Source organism: Dasypus novemcinctus, chromosome 6 (assembly GCF_030445035.2).
Source record: "Dasypus novemcinctus isolate mDasNov1 chromosome 6, mDasNov1.1.hap2, whole genome shotgun sequence".
Classification (NCBI taxonomy): Eukaryota; Metazoa; Chordata; class Mammalia; order Cingulata; family Dasypodidae; genus Dasypus; species Dasypus novemcinctus.
This window is the reverse complement of record NC_080678.1, coordinates 78,033,352-78,054,397: the sequence shown is the minus strand read 5'-3', so window position 1 is coordinate 78,054,397 and position 21,046 is coordinate 78,033,352. Positions and strand designations below refer to the sequence as shown.

The 21,046-nt window shown below is 40.8% G+C and overlaps 1 protein-coding gene across 1 annotated transcript; it reads right to left on the bottom strand.

The window, feature by feature from the left end:
* Positions 1-8,384: 8,384 nt before the first annotated feature.
* On the bottom strand, positions 8,385-20,699 carry SRGN (serglycin). The gene is made up of 3 exons (XM_004470539.5): positions 20,525-20,699; positions 13,365-13,512; positions 8,385-9,481 (listed from the first exon to the last, which is right to left on the bottom strand). Exons 1-3 carry the CDS (start codon positions 20,598-20,600, stop codon positions 9,244-9,246), a joined length of 462 nt encoding a protein of 153 aa, XP_004470596.1. The 5' UTR covers positions 20,601-20,699; the 3' UTR covers positions 8,385-9,243.
* Positions 20,700-21,046: the final 347 nt, after the last annotated feature.

The following is a 21,046-nucleotide window of genomic DNA, read 5'->3' as shown; positions in this document are numbered from 1 at the left end:
TTGTATCCTCTAGTATTACAGATGCAGGACAATACTATATCATACCTCTGTGGATATAAAATATCTTGTACCTGCTTTATGATATGTACTAGTGGCCATGCTGTATCAGACCTGTTTTTAATGACATTATTCTAGAATGTTTTCTTTCCAGATAATGATTGAGAAGCTAATAAAAAAATGATTCCAGGGAAACGGACTTTGGCCCAGTGGTTAGGGCGTCTGTCTACCATATGGGAGGTCCGCGGTTCAAACCCCGGGCCTCCTTGACCCGTGTGGAGCTGGCCATGCGCAGTGCTGATGCGCGCAAGGAGTGCCGTGCCACGCAAGGGTGTCCCCCGCGTGCGGGAGCCCCACGCGCAAGGAGTGCGCCCGTGAGGAAAGCTGCCCAGAGTGAAAAGAAAGTGCAGCCTGCCCAGGAATGGCGCCGCCCACACTTCCCGTGCCGCTGACGACAACAGAAGCGGACAAAGAAACAAGACGCAGCAAATAGACACCAAGAACAGACAACCAGGGGAGGGGGGGAAATTAAATAAATAAATAAATCTTTAAAAAAAAAAAAAAGATTCCAGGTACCATAACAGTAGCAGAAATTACTGTTTTCTGGAATTTTTTTTTTTACTTTTTTTTTCTTTTCTTTTTTTAATAGAGTGTGCTGGATGTCTCTATAATTTTGTTCAGATTACTGCAGAACCTAGAAAACCTGCTGCTGCTATTGATGCATGACATACTGCTATTAGTCTTTTCATATAAATATATAGATACATATATATAACTTGAATTTTTGGAAACTTTAGCTATGCTGTCAACTTTGGAAAAAGTATCCCAGTTACAGCACATTGAGTTGGCATTGTACAGAAATTAATAGCCACATTGGTTTAGAAATCTTAAGCTTAAGTTTTTTCCATTTGTACAGGGTTAACACACTGTATTAAATATGTAAAGTCTTATCTACATGGGTTTGATTACAGAAACTAATAAAGTATCTAAATTTAAAAAAGAGCACATTCTGATATGTCTAAGACAAAGTTACTTGAACTAATAAACAAGTTCAGCAAAGTGGGAGGATGCAAGATCAGCACGCAAAAATCAGTAATGTTTTTGTACACTAGTATTGAACAATATGAAATGGAAATCAGGAAAAAGCCTATTTGCAATAGCAACGAAAAGACTGAAATACCTAGGAATCAATTTAACCAAAGTACATTACCTATATTCAGAAAACTACAAAACAATGCTAAAAGAAATCAAAGAAGACTTAAGCAAATGGAAAGGCATTCTGTGTTCATAGATTGGAAGACTAAATATTGTGAAGATTTCAATCCTACCCAAACTGATTTATAGATTCAATGCACTACCAATCAGAATTCCAACAGCCAGGAAGCGGATGTGGCTCAAGCAGTTGAGCATTTGCTTCCCACATGGGAGGTCCCAAGTATGGTTCCTGATGCCTCCTAAAAACAAACAAACAAATAAAAAAGAGCAAACAAAAGAAATAACAGGGAAGTGGACTTGGCTCAATGGATAGAGTGTCTGCCTACCACACGGGAGGTCCAGGGTTCAAATCCAGGGCCTCCTGACCCGTGTCATGAGCTAACCCATGCACAGTGCTGATGCACACAAGGAGTGCTGTGCCACACAGGGGTGTCCCCCACATATGGGAGCCCCATGCACAAGGAGTGCACCCTGTAAGGAGAGCCACCCAGCGCGAAGAAAAGTGCAGCCTGTCCAGGAATGGCGCCGCACACACAGAGAGCTGATGCAGCAAGATGCAACAAAAAGAGATACAGATTCCCAGTGCCACTGACAAGAATAGAAGCAGACACAGAAGAACACACAGCAAATGGACACAGAGAGCAGACAACTGGGACGTGGGAGGGGAAAGGAGGTGGGGGGAGAGAAATAAATAAAAAAACAAAAAAATTTTTTTAAAAAAAGAAAAGAAATAACAAATTCAGGGGAGCTGATGTGGCTTAGTGGTTGAGCACTGGCTTCCCACACATGAAGTCCAGGGTTCAATCCTTGGTCCCGGTACCGCGCACACACACACACACACACACACACTCCAACAGCCTACTTTACAGAAATAGAAAAGGCAATTACCAAATTTATTTGGAAAAGAAAGTACACCCAAATAGCCAAAAGCAACCTAAAAAAAAAAAGAAGAAGAGCAATGTGGGAGGATTTTCATGCCTGACTTTGAAATACATTACAAAGCTACTGAGGTCAAAACAGCATGGTATTGGAAGGCAGATGTGGCTCAAGTGATTGAGCTCTCACCTATCACATGGGAGGTCCCAGTTTTGGTTCCCAGTGCCTTCTAAAAAGAGGACCAGCATACAACAAACAGACACAACAAATGCAAAACAATGAGGGAGTCAGAAGAAATAAATAAAATAAGCAACAACACAAAAAAACCCAGCATGGTAACGGCATAAACATAGACACATTGATCAGTGGAATAAAAGTGAGAGTCCAACAACCAATCCAATGTCCACAGAGAAAATGTGGAATGGGTGTGGGAAGGGTAGCCATGGTGGCTGCTGGGTTTGGGGAATGGGAGGAAGAGATGAGATGTGGAGGCGTTTTCGGGACGTGGAGTTGTCCTGGGTGGTGCTTCACGGACAATTACAGGACATTGTAGACCCCCCCAGGGCCCACTGGATGGAACGGAGGAGAGTGTGGGCTATGATGTGGACCATTGACTACGGGGTGCAGTGATGTTCAGAGATGTACTTACTGGGTGCAATGGATGTCTCACGATGATGGGAGAGAGTGTTGCTGTGGGGGGAGTGGGGGGTGGGGGCGGTGGCGTTGATTGGGACCTCGTATTTTTTTAATGTAATTCATAAAAATAAATAATTTTAATTAAAAAAAAAAGTGAGAGTCCAGAAATAAACTCTCGCCTCTATGACCAACTGGTTTGCTTTTTTGTTGTTGTTTATTTGTTAGTTTTAAATCTGTTTAAAAAAATTTTTTTTAATTTTTATTCCCCCTCCCTGGACATGGCTCCCTCATCTGTCTGTTTGTTGTTTCCATTCATTATTTCCTCACTGTGTCTGCTTGCTGTCTACTTGGGCCAACTGGTTTTTGACAAACATACTAAGTCCATGTTACCAGGACAAAACAGTGTTTTCAATAAATGGTGCTGGGAGAAATGGATCTCCATAACCAAAAGAATGAAAGAGAGCCCTGTCTCACTCCCTATACAAGAATCAACTCAAAATGGATCAAAGACTAAATATAAAAACCAGGACCATAAAACTGCTAGAAGAAAATATAGGGAAACATCTTAAAGATATTGTGGTTGGTGATGGTTTCTTGGATCTTACACCCAAAGCAAGAGAAACAACAACAACAACAAAAATAGGCAAATTGGACCGCCTCAAAATTAAACACTTTTACACCTAAAAGGACTTTGTCGAAAGGGTGAAAAAGCAGCTGACTCAATGGGAGAAAGTATTTGGAAATCACATATTCAAGATGGGTTTAACATTCATGATATATAAAAAGATGTTACAACTCAACAATAAAAAGACAAACGACCCAATTTAAAAATGGGCAAAAGACTTGAATAGATATATGTCCAAAGAAGAAATACAAATGGAGAGAAAGCACATGAAAAATGTTTAATGCACTAGCAATTAGGGAAATGCAAATCAAAACAACAATGACATATCATTTCATACCTACTAGAAAGGGCACTATTAAGTAGAAAACTATGTGTTGGAGAAGATGTGGTGAGATAGGAACACTTATTCACTGTTGGCGGGAATGTAGAATGGGACGGCCACTGTGGAGGACTGTTTAGCAGTTCTTAAGGAAGCTGAATATAGATTTGCCACATGACCCAGCAATGCCATTACTGAGAACTGCTGAGAACTGAGAGCAGTGACACGAACAGACATCTGCACATGGGTGTTCATTGTGGAATTATTCATGATTGCCTAAAGATGGAAACAACCCAGGTGTCCATCAACCACTGAATGGATAAACAAATTGTGGTGGATACACACAATGCAATATTTTTTTACTTTTAAAGATTTATTTATTTTCCCCCTTCCCCTCCTCCCACCCTGCTGTTTTTGCTGTCTGTGTTGTCTTCTCTTCTCATATTTTCTCTTCTAGGAGTCACTGGGATTCAATCCTGGAGACCTCTGATGGGGAGAGAGGTTCCCTGTCAATTGTGCCACCTCAGTTCCTGATTTCTGCTGTGCTTCACCTTGACTCTCCCCTTGTTTCTCTTTTGATGCATCATCATCTTGCTGCGTGACTCACTTGTGCAGGGCACTGGCTCACCATGTGGGCACTTGTGGCCAATGGTACACACGTGGGCACTCACGCAGGCACTGGCTTGCTGCGCAGACATGCTTTCTCTTCTTCTTTTTCACCAGGAGGCCCCAGGGATCAAACCCAGGTCCTCCCATATGGCAGGTGGAAGCTCTATCAGTTGAGCTACATCCACTTCCCCACAATGCAATATTATGCAGAAGAAATGAAGTTGTGAAGCAAATGACAACATGGATGAACCTGATGGACATTATGTTGAGTGAAGCAAGCGAGACCAAAAGAACAAATAGTCTATGTTTGTGCTATAATGAACCAAACATATTGCATAAACTCATGGAGTTAATAAGTCACTAGAAAAAAGAATGAGGGTAGAGAATGGAAAACTGGGGGTTAATCTGTGCAGAATTGGTAAAAAGGTTGTTCGTTAGGGGAAGAAGGTGTAGCTCAATGGTTGAGCGCCTGCGTCCCATGTATATGGTCTCAGGTTTGATCCTCAGCGCCCTTAAAAAAAAAAGATTATTTGTTAATCTTTAGAAATGAGTAGAAAATGTGAAAGCACATTACAGTGTTTGTAACCAGCTGTATTTTTATATGAGTATGACAGTGGATGAAAGGGAAAGTACGTTACTAAAAGGAGAGCTGAAAAATGTAACATGGGACTGTATAGCATAGTGAAATCTCGTGTGAAATATGAATATGGGTAATATTGCATATGTAAGACTGTTTTTCTTTGAAACTGAACAAATATATGTTAATGTTGCAAGATATTAATATCAGGCAAAAAAAAAGTTAAAAAAATTATGCTATGTGAAAGTGAAAGAAACCAGACACAAAGTACACATAATGTATGATTGATTCCATTTATATAAAAAGTAAATATAGATCAACTTATAAAGATGGAATTCAATTGGTGTTTATGTTGGGCCGGAGAAGGATAGAATAATTGAGAGATAACTGCTAAGGGATGTAGAGTTTTTCTTTTGTAGTAATGAAATTTTTAAAAATTTTTCATTGTTATACTAAAAGCATTGATGATACACTTTGGATGGAATATATGGAATGTGAATATATCTCAATAAAACTGCTTTTTTTTAAAAAAAAAAGAATAAACTCTTTCTGATCCTCCTTTTTGATAGGTACATGCTTGGAACTGTGTTCTACAGTCCTAGCAAAGGTAAATTCAACTGGCATAGCTGCTGCTATTAGAGCGAATATTTGGTTGAATTTGTAATAGTCTACTGTAACCCTCCAGGATCCATGCAGTTTTTGCAAGGCCCAGAATAGTGAGTTAAATGGAAGTATTGGGGACCAGTATTCCCGCATCCTTTATATCTTTAATGGTGCCACTACATTCCCCCCAGGATGAAACAGTTTCTTTATTTACTGTATTGGAGGACGCGGGTGGGGAGCATCTTCAGAAGCTTCTACTTGATCTCTCCACTACAACTGCTCCTACCACACAGGTCAAGAAACCAATGTGGGGCTTGCGCTAACCACCAACTATGCCCATTCTAATTATACATTCAGGGACTGGAAAAAGTACTACTGTGAGCGAGACAGACCTGGGTCAAGTTTCCATTTATTACCTGACGACCACACCCTCCCACTAACAGGGAGCCATGATGATGCTTTGAGTCTCCATGTATCAAAGTCAACTCAGACCCTGTGATGACTGTCCTTGAAATGTTTGATTAATCCCCTTTCCTCAGTATATGGTACCTCAGTAAATGTCCATTGGTCCTTTTTTAAGAATTAGGGGAATCACTGCACTGTATATATTTGCCATGGAGTCACAAGGTCCATATTACTGGCCACCCACCCTGTCTTTTAGTCAGTGGGTTCTAGCCCTCAAAACTGTCTTCTGTAGGAAAACTGGTCAGAGGATCATGATGTTTTTATTAAGGGACGTGCCCTAAGCCTCCTGATCATCCATCCTTGATTTTTCTGGTTCACTAGATTGAACAGTACCTTTGTTGGCTGCTCAGTCATCTTGCCTTTAGAGATACCATCATAATTCCTTACAGGTCAGGCTCCCACAGGTACTGTTCTGACCTTGATGCTTATTATAATAATTGCACCACCTGGCTTCTGAGAGCTGAGCACTACCACCTCAATAATAGAGCTGATAGAGTGGATAGGTATATGTCCAAGAGACTTAATCTCTGGGCTTTCCATGAACATGAACCTGTTGGGCCCTGAATCTCAACAGCATTGCAACACCTACTTTCCGGGTCATTGGACTCACCCAGGACAATTAACAAGAAGATGATGATGGACAATGACCATCCCAAGGAAAAGAGAATCTACAACTACAAACAAGATAGTCCCATCCCATGGAAATGAAGCCCCTTCTCAATTAGAGGTGGAGTGGGCATCACCATCCCAGAATCCTTAGGACTGGGGGAATAAACGATGGACTAGAGTAGACTTATTGTTATTCTACTATAGACTTATTGTGATCCTAGCACTGAAGAACCCTATCACTGATGTAAAGGCAGTGGCCACAGAAGGTTCTGAGGTGAGGTAGAGGGAAAAACAGGTGTAACAGGGGGGAATTTTCGGGACTTGGGACTTGTCCTGAATGACATTGCAATGACAGACATAGGCCATTATATAACTTGTCATAATTTACAAAATTATGCGGGAGAGAGTATAACCTACGATATAAACTACAATCCATGTTTAGTGACAGTGCTCCAAAATGTGTTCATCAATTTTAGCAAATGTACCACACTAATGAAGGATGTTGTTAATGTGGGAAAATAGGGACGCGGTAGGGAGTGGGGCATATGGGAATCCCCTATATTTTTTATGTAATATTTCTATAATCTAAGTATCTTTTTTTAAAAATTAAAAAGTATATTATCCAAAAAATAAATAATATCATTGAGCTCTATCGTTTCAGGGTCCTGTCATTCCCACTGCTCTTAGCAAGCCCAGTTCTGTAATGACATCGCCTCCATCATGTGTCAGCTCAGGTGTCCTCCTCTCTCAGGGTCCCATTCTTCCCAGGCACAGCCCTGACCTGGCATAACATGCTTGACTAGTTAGTAATTTAACATTCTTGGAACTCTGCTATTCTTATGATTAAGACCCAGGCCTGGCCCTCACTTTCTCTGCTCTTCCACTGCATACCTCACCAAGGAAGAGCAACGGTTTTCGCATTTAACTTCAATTAATCATCTGTGGCTGTTCATGGTCTATTTCAAAAGCATTAATTGCCTCAAGCAACAGCCATCCAATTCCATTGCTTTTATAATCACTACTTCCCCATATTTTCAAATGTCTGATACACTGCATCCTAACCCACTTCCTTCTACTGGTATACCATTCCAGTTCCTCACCAGTGAAAAGTTTCACTGTGGTCTTATGGCCGCTCCATCTACGGCCATGGATGGAGTCCTTATTGCCAGCCAATCGCCAGGTGATCTAGCTCTAAAACCTCATTTTAATATCTGCTTTCTACTACTCCTGGTACCTGCTGCCTAGGTTGGATTTCTCCACGAAGTAACAGCATGCAGAAAGTTTTTAAGAGAGTGTTCTCAGGAGAAACACCTGTGAGGGGAATGGAAAGACACAAGACTGGGTAAAGGAAGAAACTGAGCTGCAAAATAGTACCAAAAAAGCCTCAGCTTACCCCCGCAGGGAGCTCTGAATCTGTGGTGGTCCTTCTGAGTTGCCCTGATTCTGGTGAGGGGCCAGGCCTTTATCTGCCCACATCAACCAGACATTGATGCAGGCTGCCCTGGAAAGGGGCATGACCTTGGGCAAGGTGGCTCTCTTTAGCCAGAATAATTTTAATAAATCTGGACGGTGCCAAGCAGAATACAGGACAATAATGCTGATGACCTTTTCAGGACCAAAAGGAACAGAGAAGTGACTACCCTTCAGAGAGAGGAAGTGCCTTGACAAGTACAACCCTCTTGCTAAGGCATGGTAGTTTTCACCATATGTTAATATGATTTAATTCAAGTCACAAAATCTGCACTCATTGTAAAGTGATGTTAAAGACATTTTGTTGATAAGACTTCTAGAAACATCTGAACAAAACTAATCATTTCCTGAGTTTAAAACAGAAATTCCAAACAGCTTAACCCTTTGGTAATACTTCTGCTTTAATAGAGTAATTTGAGAATGCACAGATATCCAGAGCAAAAGGTGAAGTAGTATGACGTATCGAGGGCATGGCTGTGCTTTAATCTGGGTCAAGTTTCTAACTCTAACAGTGACCATACTTCTAGATAAACAACAGCTGCTAGCTCTGCAAACACATACAATCATAATATTATAGTATTACACCATGTACCATAAGACATAGCAAATGCCCACTCCATAAATTCACTGTGTGTTGTGTCTTGATTTTTTTCTTAAGAAAAGGGGCATATCTGTAATTCACATTCAGAGGCATGTTCCTGAGGACTAAAAAGGTATAAAATATTGCCTGTCAATTTGCTTTGCAAACAATTTTTTAAAACAGCATAATTTATTCTTTTTACTTTTTTATTTATCCCCTCCTTCCCCAAGATGGTTCACTCATCTGTCTGCTCATTGTTTGCTCGCCTTCTCCAGGAAGCGCCAGGAACCAAACCCAGGACCTCCCACCTGAGAAACGAGTGCCCAACAGACTGAGCCACATTCGTTCTCCATAATTTATTCTTTAAAGCAATTTTGTATGCTTTACAATGGGGAATCTAATTAATTTCAGGGTAAGGCTGGTCGAATATGATACAAAGAAAATGCAGGTATTTTCCAGAACAATAGGATAGATATCAGCATTAAAACATAAGCTTATAACTTCTAAAAATCCATGAGGAAAAAAGTGATACAAATTTAAGCTTCTTCTCAGAAGTTTTAAAATTTCTATAAAACTTTTCATCCCAAGATTAATCATTTAACCACAGTACACAAAAGACACTGAACGCATTGCCTGTCGTCAAGGTGGGGAAACCCCTTCTTTTATATAATAAAATCATCTTCTGATCCATCCTGATCCATGTGCTGGTTGTCTGAGGGCAGATTCCTCTCGAGAGGCTGAGCATTGTAATAGAAAGCATCGTCTTCATCGATTGCTTGGTATTCTTGTTCGATTTCAGCTGGGAAACCATTGTCAAAGCCTGATCCAGAGCCGGAGCCTGATCCAGAATAGTCCTCAGAAAGAGGGAAGGTATCACGCATGTTCTGGAATCTCGTCATTCTGAAGTAGACGGAAAAACAACAAAACACAGTAAAGTTTGAGACATAGGAAGAGAACCTTAATTTTTTGAAGGATAAGGTAATAAATAAAGTCACCTAGATGCTCAAATTAAAAGTTAAAAGCTTCCCAATTCTTCAATACTTTAAAATAAAAAAACCAGCCAGGCCTTGCCGTGTGCTTGCCTATACTTAGCTTGTCTCATTCCACTTAGCATTCTATGTCTACCTGTTGCAGACTCACACCAATAGTGTTAACTTTCTTATCAGTAGTCTAACAATCCTATATTTAGAATTTACTTATTATAAAACCAAAAAAAAGTCTCTTTTTTCCCGTTTTTTTCCCCCACTAAATAAAGACAACTAAGTCAACCTAAAATAGAACATTTTCTCCTAATTTAATATTCTGAAAAAGTCCTAATAAATTGCTCTTGAGACATTCTTTGTAAAAAGTATTATATTTGCCAATATACAATTCAAATTCCTCCCCCCCAAAAAAAGTTCCAAAAATTATCCTGCCTTTACTGTGCTTTCATTCACGTGTAGAGTGCTGAAAGGTAAGGCTAATGGGTTTTTTATTTATTTTATTTTATTTTTTAAGGAGGTATCGGGGATTCAACCCGGGACCTCAAATGTGGGAGGCAGGCACTCAACCACTGAGCTACTTCCACTCTCTAATGGGTTTTTTTTAAGATTTATTTTATTTATTTCTCTCCCCTTCACACACCGCCCCCCCCCCCCCCCCCCGTTGTCTGCTCTCTGAGTCCATTCGCTGTGTGTTTTTCTGCGTCTGCTTGTATTATCAGGCAGCACTGGGAAACTGTGTCTCTTTTTTGTTGCATCATCTTGCTGCGTCAGCTCTCCGTGTGTGCGGCACCACTCCTGGGCGGACTGTGCTTTTTTCACGTGGGACAGCCCTCCTAATGGGGCTCACTTCTTGTGCGTGAAGCTTCCCTACACAGGGGTGCCCCTGCATGGCATGGCACTCCTTGTGTGGCAGCACAGCACGTGGGCCAGCTCACCACATGGGTCAGGAGGCCCTGGGGATCAGACCCTGGACCCCCCATATGGTAGACAGATGCTCTGTCAGTTGAGCCACGTCTGCTTCCCTCTAATGGTTTTTTGAAGGTACTTAAGAAGTCGAGTAAGCAAAGTATAGAGAAGCAACCAATGAATGCGTCAACCTGGAGTCACTGTGACCCTAACAAGCATTTGGGTGGAGGATAGGAGCAGAAGTGCTACTGGAGAGGGGAGACAATAAGTATATGCAACTCTTCAGGAGGTGTTACTACGAAGAGGAGCAGAGAATGGGGCAATAGGTGGCTTCTCTGTTAATTGAAGCATAAGTGATACTAAAATATTTTTGTTTGCTGATGGGAGGGAGAGGCCAGGTTTAAGAGGGCTAACTGCAGAATTGAAGTCCTCGAGATGTAGGGACAAGATCCCCAGCACCAAGAATGGCCTTAGAGGGTGGCCTTAGAAGCTGCAATGGTCTGAGTCCCACCAGGAAACTTCTCTGAATACTTAACACAGAGGGAATTGGTTATACATGTGATGGAAGAGAAGGGAGACCAAATAGGGGGAGATGAGGTGACCCAGAGATTAGCAATAGCAAGGCACGTTCAGCCCTGGGCTGGAGGGAAGATGGAAGGAGGTGGTGTTACCTGAGCCAGGCACTAGGGGCACCTGGTGAGCCCTGAAGCTGTGGAGGAGACACAGCCCCTGCCAGGGTTGGGGGCAAGGAGAGTTCACCTGGTCTCTTGCTCCTTCCCCTGCTCTCCAGTCTTCTTTCTGCACCTCCCATTGGCCAAAACTCAGCCCTGGGCTGGGAGAAATGCGGTACACGGGGGTCGGGCCCCCCTTGATATAGAGCAGGGCCGGGAAAGGACAAGGAATGGATCAAATGGGCCTAGGATTGGCACGGGACTAGGGACCATTCCTCACAGTGACAAAAGGGAAGGCGGAAGAGAGAAGCAAAGTAACCAGGTGATCAGAGGGCGGGTCAGAGATGTTTGACCGGGAAAAAAATGGTGTGAAAAACATTTTGGAGAATGAGTTATTCCCCTAACATTTTAGATTTAACTGAATTACCTTTGGAAGCCATTGACTTAAAGTAACGGAGGATGCTGTAATATTAGGTCCAACCAGGGGCCAGACCGCAAAGCTGCACTTCGAGGGTCGCAAGGAGCAATCCCTAAATCAGTGAATGCCAGTGAAGAAGAGTCACCAGGGTCCCCGGAGTGACGATGGATTTACCTGGTTTGGGGCCTGATGGTGTGGTGGTTTGGAAGTGTATGTGCCCCAGAAAAATCATGTTCTTAAAGCTACTCCATTCCTGTGGGTGTAAAACCTGTTGTAAGTAGGACCTTTTGATAAGGTTACTGTAATTAAGACATGGTCCAGCTTAGCAAACTAAAACACTTGGCTTTGAAGAAAATGATTTACATTTGAGCCTAAAGATTAGAGATTTTATGATCCTTTTCTGAATACATTTTTGCTACATGCTATGTAATTTTAAAATTCATTGAAATCATGGATTCTAATATAATTTCAATTTAATACGAATTCCTTTGTTTTTTGTTTTGTTTTAAATATTTTTTTTTTTATTTCTCTCGCCTTCCCCCTCAAACGAATTCCTTTGGATCATAAAATTTTTTTGCAAGTTTAAGCAGGTTTTATCTGATCAAGAAGATGTTTACTTTTTTTTTTTAAATCATGGCCATTTTTTCTCCTTTTCCCTAATTTTGAAAATTGAGATATAATTCACATACCATAAAAGTCACCCTTAAAAAGTGTACAGTTCAGTCATTCTTAGGGTATTCACAACTATAACTACTATCTAATTCCAGAACATTGTCATCACTCCCCTCAAAAGCCCACACCCATCAGCAGTCACATCTCATTACCCTTTCCCTTCCCCTGTCCCATAGCTATCACTAATCTATTTTCTGCCTCTGTGGATTTGCATGTACTGGACATTTCATATATATGAAATGCTGTCATATGTGGTTTTCTGTTTCTTTCACTTAGCATGTTTTCAAGGTTCATCCATATAGTAGCATGTATCAGTACTTCATTCCTTTTTATAGCCAAATAATAGTCCATTGTGGCCACACTTTGTTTATCCATTCATCCGCTGATGGACTCCTATTGAATATAAATCCAGGGAAGCGGATTTGGCCCAACGGATAGGGCATCTGTCTACCACATGGGAGGTCCAAGGTTCAAACCCAGGTCCTCCTTGACCCGTGTGGAGCTGGCCCATGCACAGTGCTGATGCACGCAAGAAGTGCCGTGCCACGCAGGGGTGTCCCCCGTGTAGGGGAGCCCCATGAGCAAGGAGTACACCCTGTAAGGATGTACTCCAGTGCAAAAAAAGTGCAGCCTGCCCAGGAATGGCAGGGCACACACAGAGAGCTGACGCAGCAAGATGATGCAACAAAATGAGACACAAATTCCGGGTGCCGCTGACAAGAATACAGGCGGACACAGAAGAACACACAGCGAATGGACACAGAAAGCAGACAACTCGGGGGGGGGTGGATAAATAAAAAATAAATCTTTAAAAAAAATAAAAATATAAATCCAGTGTGATTTATTTACAGAACTAAAACAATGTTCAATCATTTTCAATACCTACTGTTGAAAAGTACTCAATTCTTGTCCCCACCACCACCAACAAAAAAAACCTTGCAGAAACGTAGATGCAGCACGTATACTTGCACATCTCATATGTCAGCAAATATAGTACAGTTTTATGACGTACTGTGCATTAGAAACAAATCAACAGAAGAGGAGTTCAAAGGAAACATAATCCCACCTCAGTGCCTAGATTAACAGAGGCTGAGAAACCGAGGCCACTTTAAAATCCAAGAAAACCCACTTACGAGAAAGGATCAGTCCTTGGAGGGAGGATCCTGTTAGATTCGCCAGGAGGAAGGTCGAACATCGGTCCCCCTTCTTCAATGCAGTTTGCAGAATTACTCTCTGGATTGCAGCGTACCCACTGGTACCTGCCTCTCCGCATGGGATAACCTGCCCAAACAAGGAACTCAAGTGGTTAATGAGTATCTCTCACCCCCTTCTGATCACTGTCCCTAAGGAGTTTTGAGTGAAATACATTCTAAATATGATAGACGGTACGGTGTGGGCAGGTTTTATGCCTTTTACTATGACAGCAGCACCCACTACGTGCCAACCTTTTGTTTCCTCTCTTTGTCCTTCTCACAATACCCCAGTAAAGTAGCGGAGAGTTTAAGGTTACAATAGGTTTTGGAATCAGTGGCCTGGGTGGAGTCCCAGCTCTGCTACTAGCTAGCTGTGAAGTCTTAACATCTCTGAGCCTCACCATAAAAATACTGTCTCTATCTCACAAACTTGTCACAAACACTAAATGAGAAAATGTGTGTAAAGACCTTTGCATGTTGGCAGGCACATGGTAAACACTTGAAAATATTTATTAGTATCTGACTCCCAGGTCCACCTCTTCTTACAGAGACAAGTTAAATTGTGCTCAGAAGGTTCAAGTGTCCACTGAGAGCATCCAGGTTATTACACAGCCCGAGGTCTTGTGACTCAGGGCTATTTCGTGTGCAAGGAATGAAAGTAGATAAAAACTCGGCCTCTTTTTTCCCTTTGCACTGAGATAAAAAATTTCACAAGAACAAGGCTCTTCTATTCACAGAGGGACAGCAGCGCTGTGACATCCTAGGCTATCACAGCTTCTTTCGAATTTTCATTTCCATGGAAAAGGTTCCAAATCTGGTGTTACGAGGTTATACAGGAGATCTCTGAGTCAGTCACGAAATGAATTCTTCATTCCTCCTTTTAGCAAGCACTGAGGTCTGGTGGTGAGAAATACTTCACCACCCTTCGAAGAGTTCTTCTCTTCCCCACCCCCAGCACATACTTTACTCAAACAAGCGCCACTAACAACCACCCAGCAAGAAGGAACGTGTCTAGAATTCTTGAAAAGCAGGAAAGGTGGTTTGGAAGGCCAGCACATCGCTGGCCCATACAGATCAGAAGGTTAATGATGAGAACTATTTAAAAATACAAAAAACAACCAGTGCTTCACACAATCACAGCAGAATTGTGTGCTATAGCAAATGATTGGCATCTGTGTTTACAGGTGAGTAGGCACAAGTTGTACCTGGTTCTCTTCTCACAAAAGAGGTAAAAAGAGGAGCTTATACACAGCCCAGACTTCCCCTTTAAATGTCAATGGGATACAGAGCTAAGGACTTGGTTCTTCAAAGACTGCAGACCGGGAAACTTTTCAAAATGTCCCTTTCCCTCCCTCATGACTCTCTATTATGTCTACTTTTATTCAGTTTTGTCCTAGCTAATATCTCTGATTCGTTTTATAAATACAGCACTGCCAAATTATTATATCATTAAAATATAAGATACATGAAGCTATTCACTTTAGTATTATTTAAAATAGGGGAACACAGGAAACAAACTAAAGAATGGACAATAGAACATAGATAAAATTATAAGGCATTCCCTCATGAGAGAATACTAACCAAATGGTTAGCATCCCAGGAAAACCTATATTTAAAAATGAGTGAAAAAAGCAGAATACCACTTTGTATCTTTGTATGTATGACAGTTATAACTCCATAAAGAGACACTGGAGAAAGACTAGGAGGAAACCCACAAAAATATAGTGGTATTAAGGTGTTAAAATTATTGGTAATTTTTTCTCATTTTATTTTCCAAATTGCTGTAATAAATAATATAACTTAAAAATATAAACATTTAAAAGAATCTATAAAGTAGAAAAAAAATATTCTCCCGTTGTTTTCCTTCCTTCCTTTCTCCCTTTCTCCCTTTCTCTTTTTCTCTCTTTCTCTCTTTCTTTCTTTCCTTTCAAACTACCACTACCAATCAACCCCAATCTTCCCCCATGGTTCCTCAATGTAGCCTACAATGTTTGATCTGGACAGCAAGTTGACCAAATTGGGTAAACCATCACTGCCTGGAGGCTGGGGATAAGAAGGGCAACATGACATCACGAAATCTTGTGACTTTGGCCAACTTACTCAGCCTCTCTGGACCTCAATTTCCTCATTTGTAAAATGGGGGCTAGTAATAGATCCTTCTTTTGGGGTTGTTTTGAGAGATGTACAAAATAATAAGCCCTATGTTCTTAGAACGATGCCTAGAACCATGGTAGGAGCTCTTTAAATGCTAGGTGCTCGGAGGAGGAGAAGGAGGATGACAACACATCTCTGACAGCAGACAGCCCGTAGAGACTAGAATTTAAATTCCCATTCTATCCCTTACAACCAACCTGTCTTATTCTTAATTCTTCATCTTTCAAATGTGAGTAATAATATCACAAACAATCCGAGTGTAAATGACATAAAAGTATGTGAAGCACCTAGCATGATCCCTTGCACACAGTATTTCCTAAGATTCTAGCCCTTATCTCTCTCCTTTCCCCTTTCTCTCCTGAGGTAGCCTTAGTGAGCCATCTGAGAAGCCCCGTCAGGTAGCTGGGATAAAAGTCTAACATTTTCTCCAGCAGAGGGCATTGTCCTCACAGTCTATGCTGTCTAGACTGGCAGTGTCCAATGGAAATATAAGGTGAACCACACATGGACTTTTATTTTTAAAAAGTAAAACAGGTGAAGTCATACCATTTTATTTAACCCAATATAGTAAAAATATGATCCTTTAAGCATAAGCAATATAAAAGTTATTGATGGAATATTTTAGATTCTTTATTTCATACTAAATCTTCAAAATCTGGTGTATCTGTTGTACTTAACGCACATCTCAATTTGGACTTGCCACCGTTCAAGTCTCAACAGCCACAGGTGGCTGGTAGTGACCATTATTCGACAGCACAGATCTAAACACTCTTTTAAAGGCAGCCAATTCCCCATCAGGCTGAGGAAATTTTTGTTGGGATAGGAAGTGAAACAGAAGAATAAGACTAATACTTTATGATGATGCATCCAGGTGAAAGATCACAGCTCTCCATTGGTATAACAAATACAATCCTGAAAAAGTGTGTTTTTAAAATTTTTTTCTGCAATACAAAATTCCCCCAAAGTTCAGAATCTTAGCTTTTAAAGATCCCTACTCTCCAGTTTATTGGACTCACCCAGGACAGCTAACAAGGGGAGGATGATAACCAACGACCATCCCAAGGAACAGAGAGGGTCTGCAACTGTAGCAAGACTGTCCCATTCATCTGTCCCTGGGGATCTAAGTCTCTCAATTAGAAACAGAGTGGGCGTCACCATCCCCAAAGCCTCAAGACTGGGGAATGAACCATGGACTAAAGTAGACTTATTATTCTAGCAGTGGCTTATATCATTGATATAAAGGCAGTGGCCACCAGAGGTCCTGTGGGGAGGGAGAGGGAAAAATGGTGTTTAACACGGGGACATTGGAATTGTTCTGCATGACATTGCTAGGATAGATACACGCCATTATGCTTTTCGTTAGAACCTATAAAAATGCACAGTACAGAACATGAACCATAATATAGACCATTGACCATGATCAGTGGCAATGCTTCGATATTTGTTCACCAATTATAACAAATGTATCTTACCCATGGAAGAAGTTATTAATATGGGAAAATGTGAGAGGGGGAAGGGGTGGATATATGAGAATCCCCTATATTTTTTATGTGACTTTTCTGTAACCTGCAGCTTCTTTGAAAATAAAGTGAAAGAATGAGAAAAATATATATACATACATAAAGAAATCAAAAGGACAAGGCTTCCCACTCCAAAAATCTATCTAATTTGGGACTGACGGTTTTAAACACACTTTAAAACAAAGAACATGGTTACAGCCACAAAATTCCTGGGGTATGTTTGAGAAGTGTTGGCAGCATGTGAAAATTCACCAATGGGTGCTGTCCCTTCATGTGGGAATATCTTGACTCTATCTTGCTTGAGAAAAACGTCTTTTTTTAAGGCAGTACCAGGGATTGAACCCCTCATACATGGGAAGCAGGCACTCAACTGCTGAGCTATGCCCACTCCCCTGAGAAAAATGTCATGATTATCATAATTTTAAAATAAAAAGGGAGTATGCCCATGGACCGGAAAGCCCCACTTATAGCACATGCTGGTTAATTTTATGGTAGATTCCAGGGGAAAGAATAATTTTTATTTGGAATCCCTCTTCTCAATGCCCCCCCCCCCCAACACACACAAATGGTCACTAGTTCCTGCTTTACCAAAATACTTTATATGAGTAAAAGTTACCGGAACAAACAACTTTCCCAGTAGTCTCTTTTTATCCTTTTATATTGCAGTATCAAATTTTCCAACATAATCACCATTTACTAATTTCCAAACCTTAAGAAAGACTTAACGCATGTATGTTAGAGAAACTTAAGCAGAAATTGCCGCCCTAAAAATTTTTTTGATTCATTCAAAATTTTTTTGATTCATTCAGACGCATTTAAACAACAGCGTCGTTATCGAAGTTGGAGTTACTTCCTTCTCGTCCATCACTTCCCTAAGGTGGACTAGGCTCCTTGACACTTGCAAGTTCCAAGTGTATTTCCAATTTCTCCTTCACTATCCCTCAACTCAGTGGAAAACATTATAGCCAGGGTTAGAGTCAACAGAAAGCTTTTTGGTTTTCACTTTCAATAAAGAAAACCTCTAATTTTCCTAGAGCAGCCAAATTGCAGTAGAAAATTAACTCTGACCTTGAAATTAGCTGACCAGTTCTATCATTAAGTAGTTGTAAGGGGCCTCAGGCAAGTCTCTTCAACTTTCTTTTTAAGTTATAATTTTTATATATCATTTCTAATGTATGCTGGACTTCATCTTTTTGCATGAGATTAATGTAAAGAACAAATGAAATGCTGAATGTAGTGACCAGTTTTCATGTCTCTAAATTGGTGCTAATGCCTCCTTGCAGGGAATGTGATGATCAGCCCCAAGAACGGATCTGAAAGTCCCTTTGCAGACATCCCAGCCCACGTGTGGAATTACGAACACCGCTGTGATCTTGTACATAGGGTGGGTGGACACTTGGTCTGACCCTGACCCCTGTGGCCATATTCACTCATAGATTTTCTGTTTTCTTTCTTTATGTTCATCTTTGAAAAAGAAGTTCAGTGAAAGAGTTTTAGGACTCACAACCTCATCAATATTCCTCTGAGCTCTAAATTAGAATAGCCGTCTGTGCTCTCCAGGACCTCACATACACTGCCATACTGGCATTTCACTCTGCAATGGGTAGACACGGTTTTGTCCCACGTCATTACTTAGGGTTGACTCATGGTAACATAAGATGCGTTGACTATGCTCAGTAAAAATGCGTCACAAGACTTGTTCATATCAGTTCAGTCAAAGCAATGCACTGAAGTAAAATGGTTTTAAAAGGTGGAGAAAGAATTATCAGGTTGCATTTGGCATCTCATGGGTGTATGATGAAATGGTGAGGCTCTTCGCAGTGTAGCTTCGTGTTGCTCTCGCTCACACAGGCAGCTGGGGGCATCTATTTCCCTTTGCATTTGGACAGGGGCCATCTGTCCAGCCCTTGAGCGCAGCACAAAACACCCTTCACCTTTGGAAGTTCCCTAGTTTTTCAGATCATTTTTAATCTCTTTTTCAGGTTCATTTTCCAACAAAGATCTAAATCAACCAGGTGAAGGTATAAACGAGAGTATTTTATACAATTTAATATTGCTTTGGTTTCTTTCATATCTTTATTTCAAGTGACTACATAAGGAATGACTTTTATTTCTTATTGAATCTTAGTGGGGAATGTGACATTTCTGGGAAATTTTGAAAATATAATAACTTACATAGCTCTGGTCAGGATATCCCCAGCACCAACTGCTCACTCAAGACTGTGCTACAAAGATGGATCCCACTGTTCTTAATCTGATCTAGAGTACATGGTTACTGAGGAATTATTCCATCAAGCTGAAGATGTTTCCTTGGATCTTTTGATCCAAGTAAAACCTGTTCCCTACAATCGACGTTTTATACTTTAAAAAATATATAGATTAACAGAAAAGTTTCAGTAACATTTCCTGCTGTTTTTTTCTTCTATATCAGCATAACTGGAAGAAAGTAATCTTAAAAGTTTCCAATATATAATGAATGTGTATCTGAGATCATCTATAAGATTTCGTTTCCAACGGAAGTCAGAACATGACAACTACAAGTTACTTCAAAGAAACAAATCCAGGGCATGTGTCTCACTGCGACTCAACATTTCCTTTACGATTTGGGGAAGCAATGTTTTCTACTATAAATTCTGCCATCCATTTAGTGGCCCATGGCCTTCTGCCTTATTTAGACATGTTCCTTTGTTTAACAGAGGAGAAGAAATTATATTTTTCATACAAACTGATAGTTTTCATTTTCTTAGTCATTAAAGGTTTTAAGTTGTTTCCTTCTGACTAAGCAACTCTAAACGATAGAGAAACTAAAAAAGCAAATTTCCAAATGTGATATTTATTTGAGCAACAGTACAAATATTAAAATTCTTTGGAATCTTTTTGAAATCTAACTGAGAAGGTTTGCATTAATTATGCCTAACTAACCAGAGGTGAATTTTCACTAAGAATTGAGTTAAAACTGGGAGCAGAGTTGGGGAGAACACATTCAAACTCACCCCTATTAAGAAATACCAGTTCTCAGTGCTCAAATAAATACTACAAAATCACAATAGATTATTACTTGGAATTGATGTAGAAACTCAGGTGAGCAGATCGCTACTCCAAAAGCGCTCAAAGATGCCTTCTTTTCCTTGTAACAGACACATGGGCTATTTTCTATATTTCTTTATTCGGCTTTTTAAAATTTTAAGCCACCCCAAAATAAAATAACACAGCTCAGTCACCATAAGACTTCACAAGGCTGCACCTGCTTTGGAATTTAATTTTTCTTGGGCTCAAACTTAGCTGAACTCACCCCAAGAAGATCAGCCACCCCAGACCCTGCCTACGTTCCCACGATATCGGAAATTCTGTACCTTAATAATCACTCGAATGGGTGCTGGGGTTTATGAAGAAGACTGCAGAGGAACAACCCCTCCCGGGCCTTACCTTGAACTGAAGATTCCCAAAACAGGAGGAGGGAGAGAGCCAGGACCAGCCTACTGCTCTGGAGGAACCTCGGCATGGTGACAGCACAGCAGACGCGGGCCCCAGCGGCTGTACACCAACCTCACGAGTAGCAAGCGCAGCAGGGTGCTCGCTGTTCCTTTTAGAAAAGGTTCCAAAACCTCAAACCCTGCCCAGAACACACGTCACAATTTCCTGAACAAATAGAAAGAGATCCACATCAAAATCCAGAAGAAGAAGAAGAAAAAAAAGCAGCAGCAGCAGCATAATAACTATTCATACCCATTATGAAACTGCACTGGACTTTCCCCAGGTCTCCGTTTTCAAAAGTTTTGTTGTTTTGCCACTCGCCTGTTAATTTTTTTTTTTTTTCCGCACGGAAACAGTAGAATCAGCATACAGGGCAGTTTTTTTTTTCTTTCTTCAGGTAACAATCTAAACAGGAGACTGCTAGCAGTAAGAATCTGCTGCACTGTAGAGGAGATAAGGAGGTAGCCACCTTTC

Coding starts and splice junctions, on each gene's coding strand:
- SRGN (XM_004470539.5), bottom strand. CDS start 20,600: ATGCCGAGGTTCCTCCAGAGCAGTAGGCTGGTCCTGGCTCTCTCCCTC. Junction 13,513..20,524: donor TTGGGAATCTTCAGTTCAAG/GTAAGGCCCGGG, acceptor TTGTTTGGGCAG/GTTATCCCATGCGGAGAGGC. Junction 9,482..13,364: donor CCAAGGACTGATCCTTTCTC/GTAAGTGGGTTT, acceptor CGTCTACTTCAG/AATGACGAGATTCCAGAACA.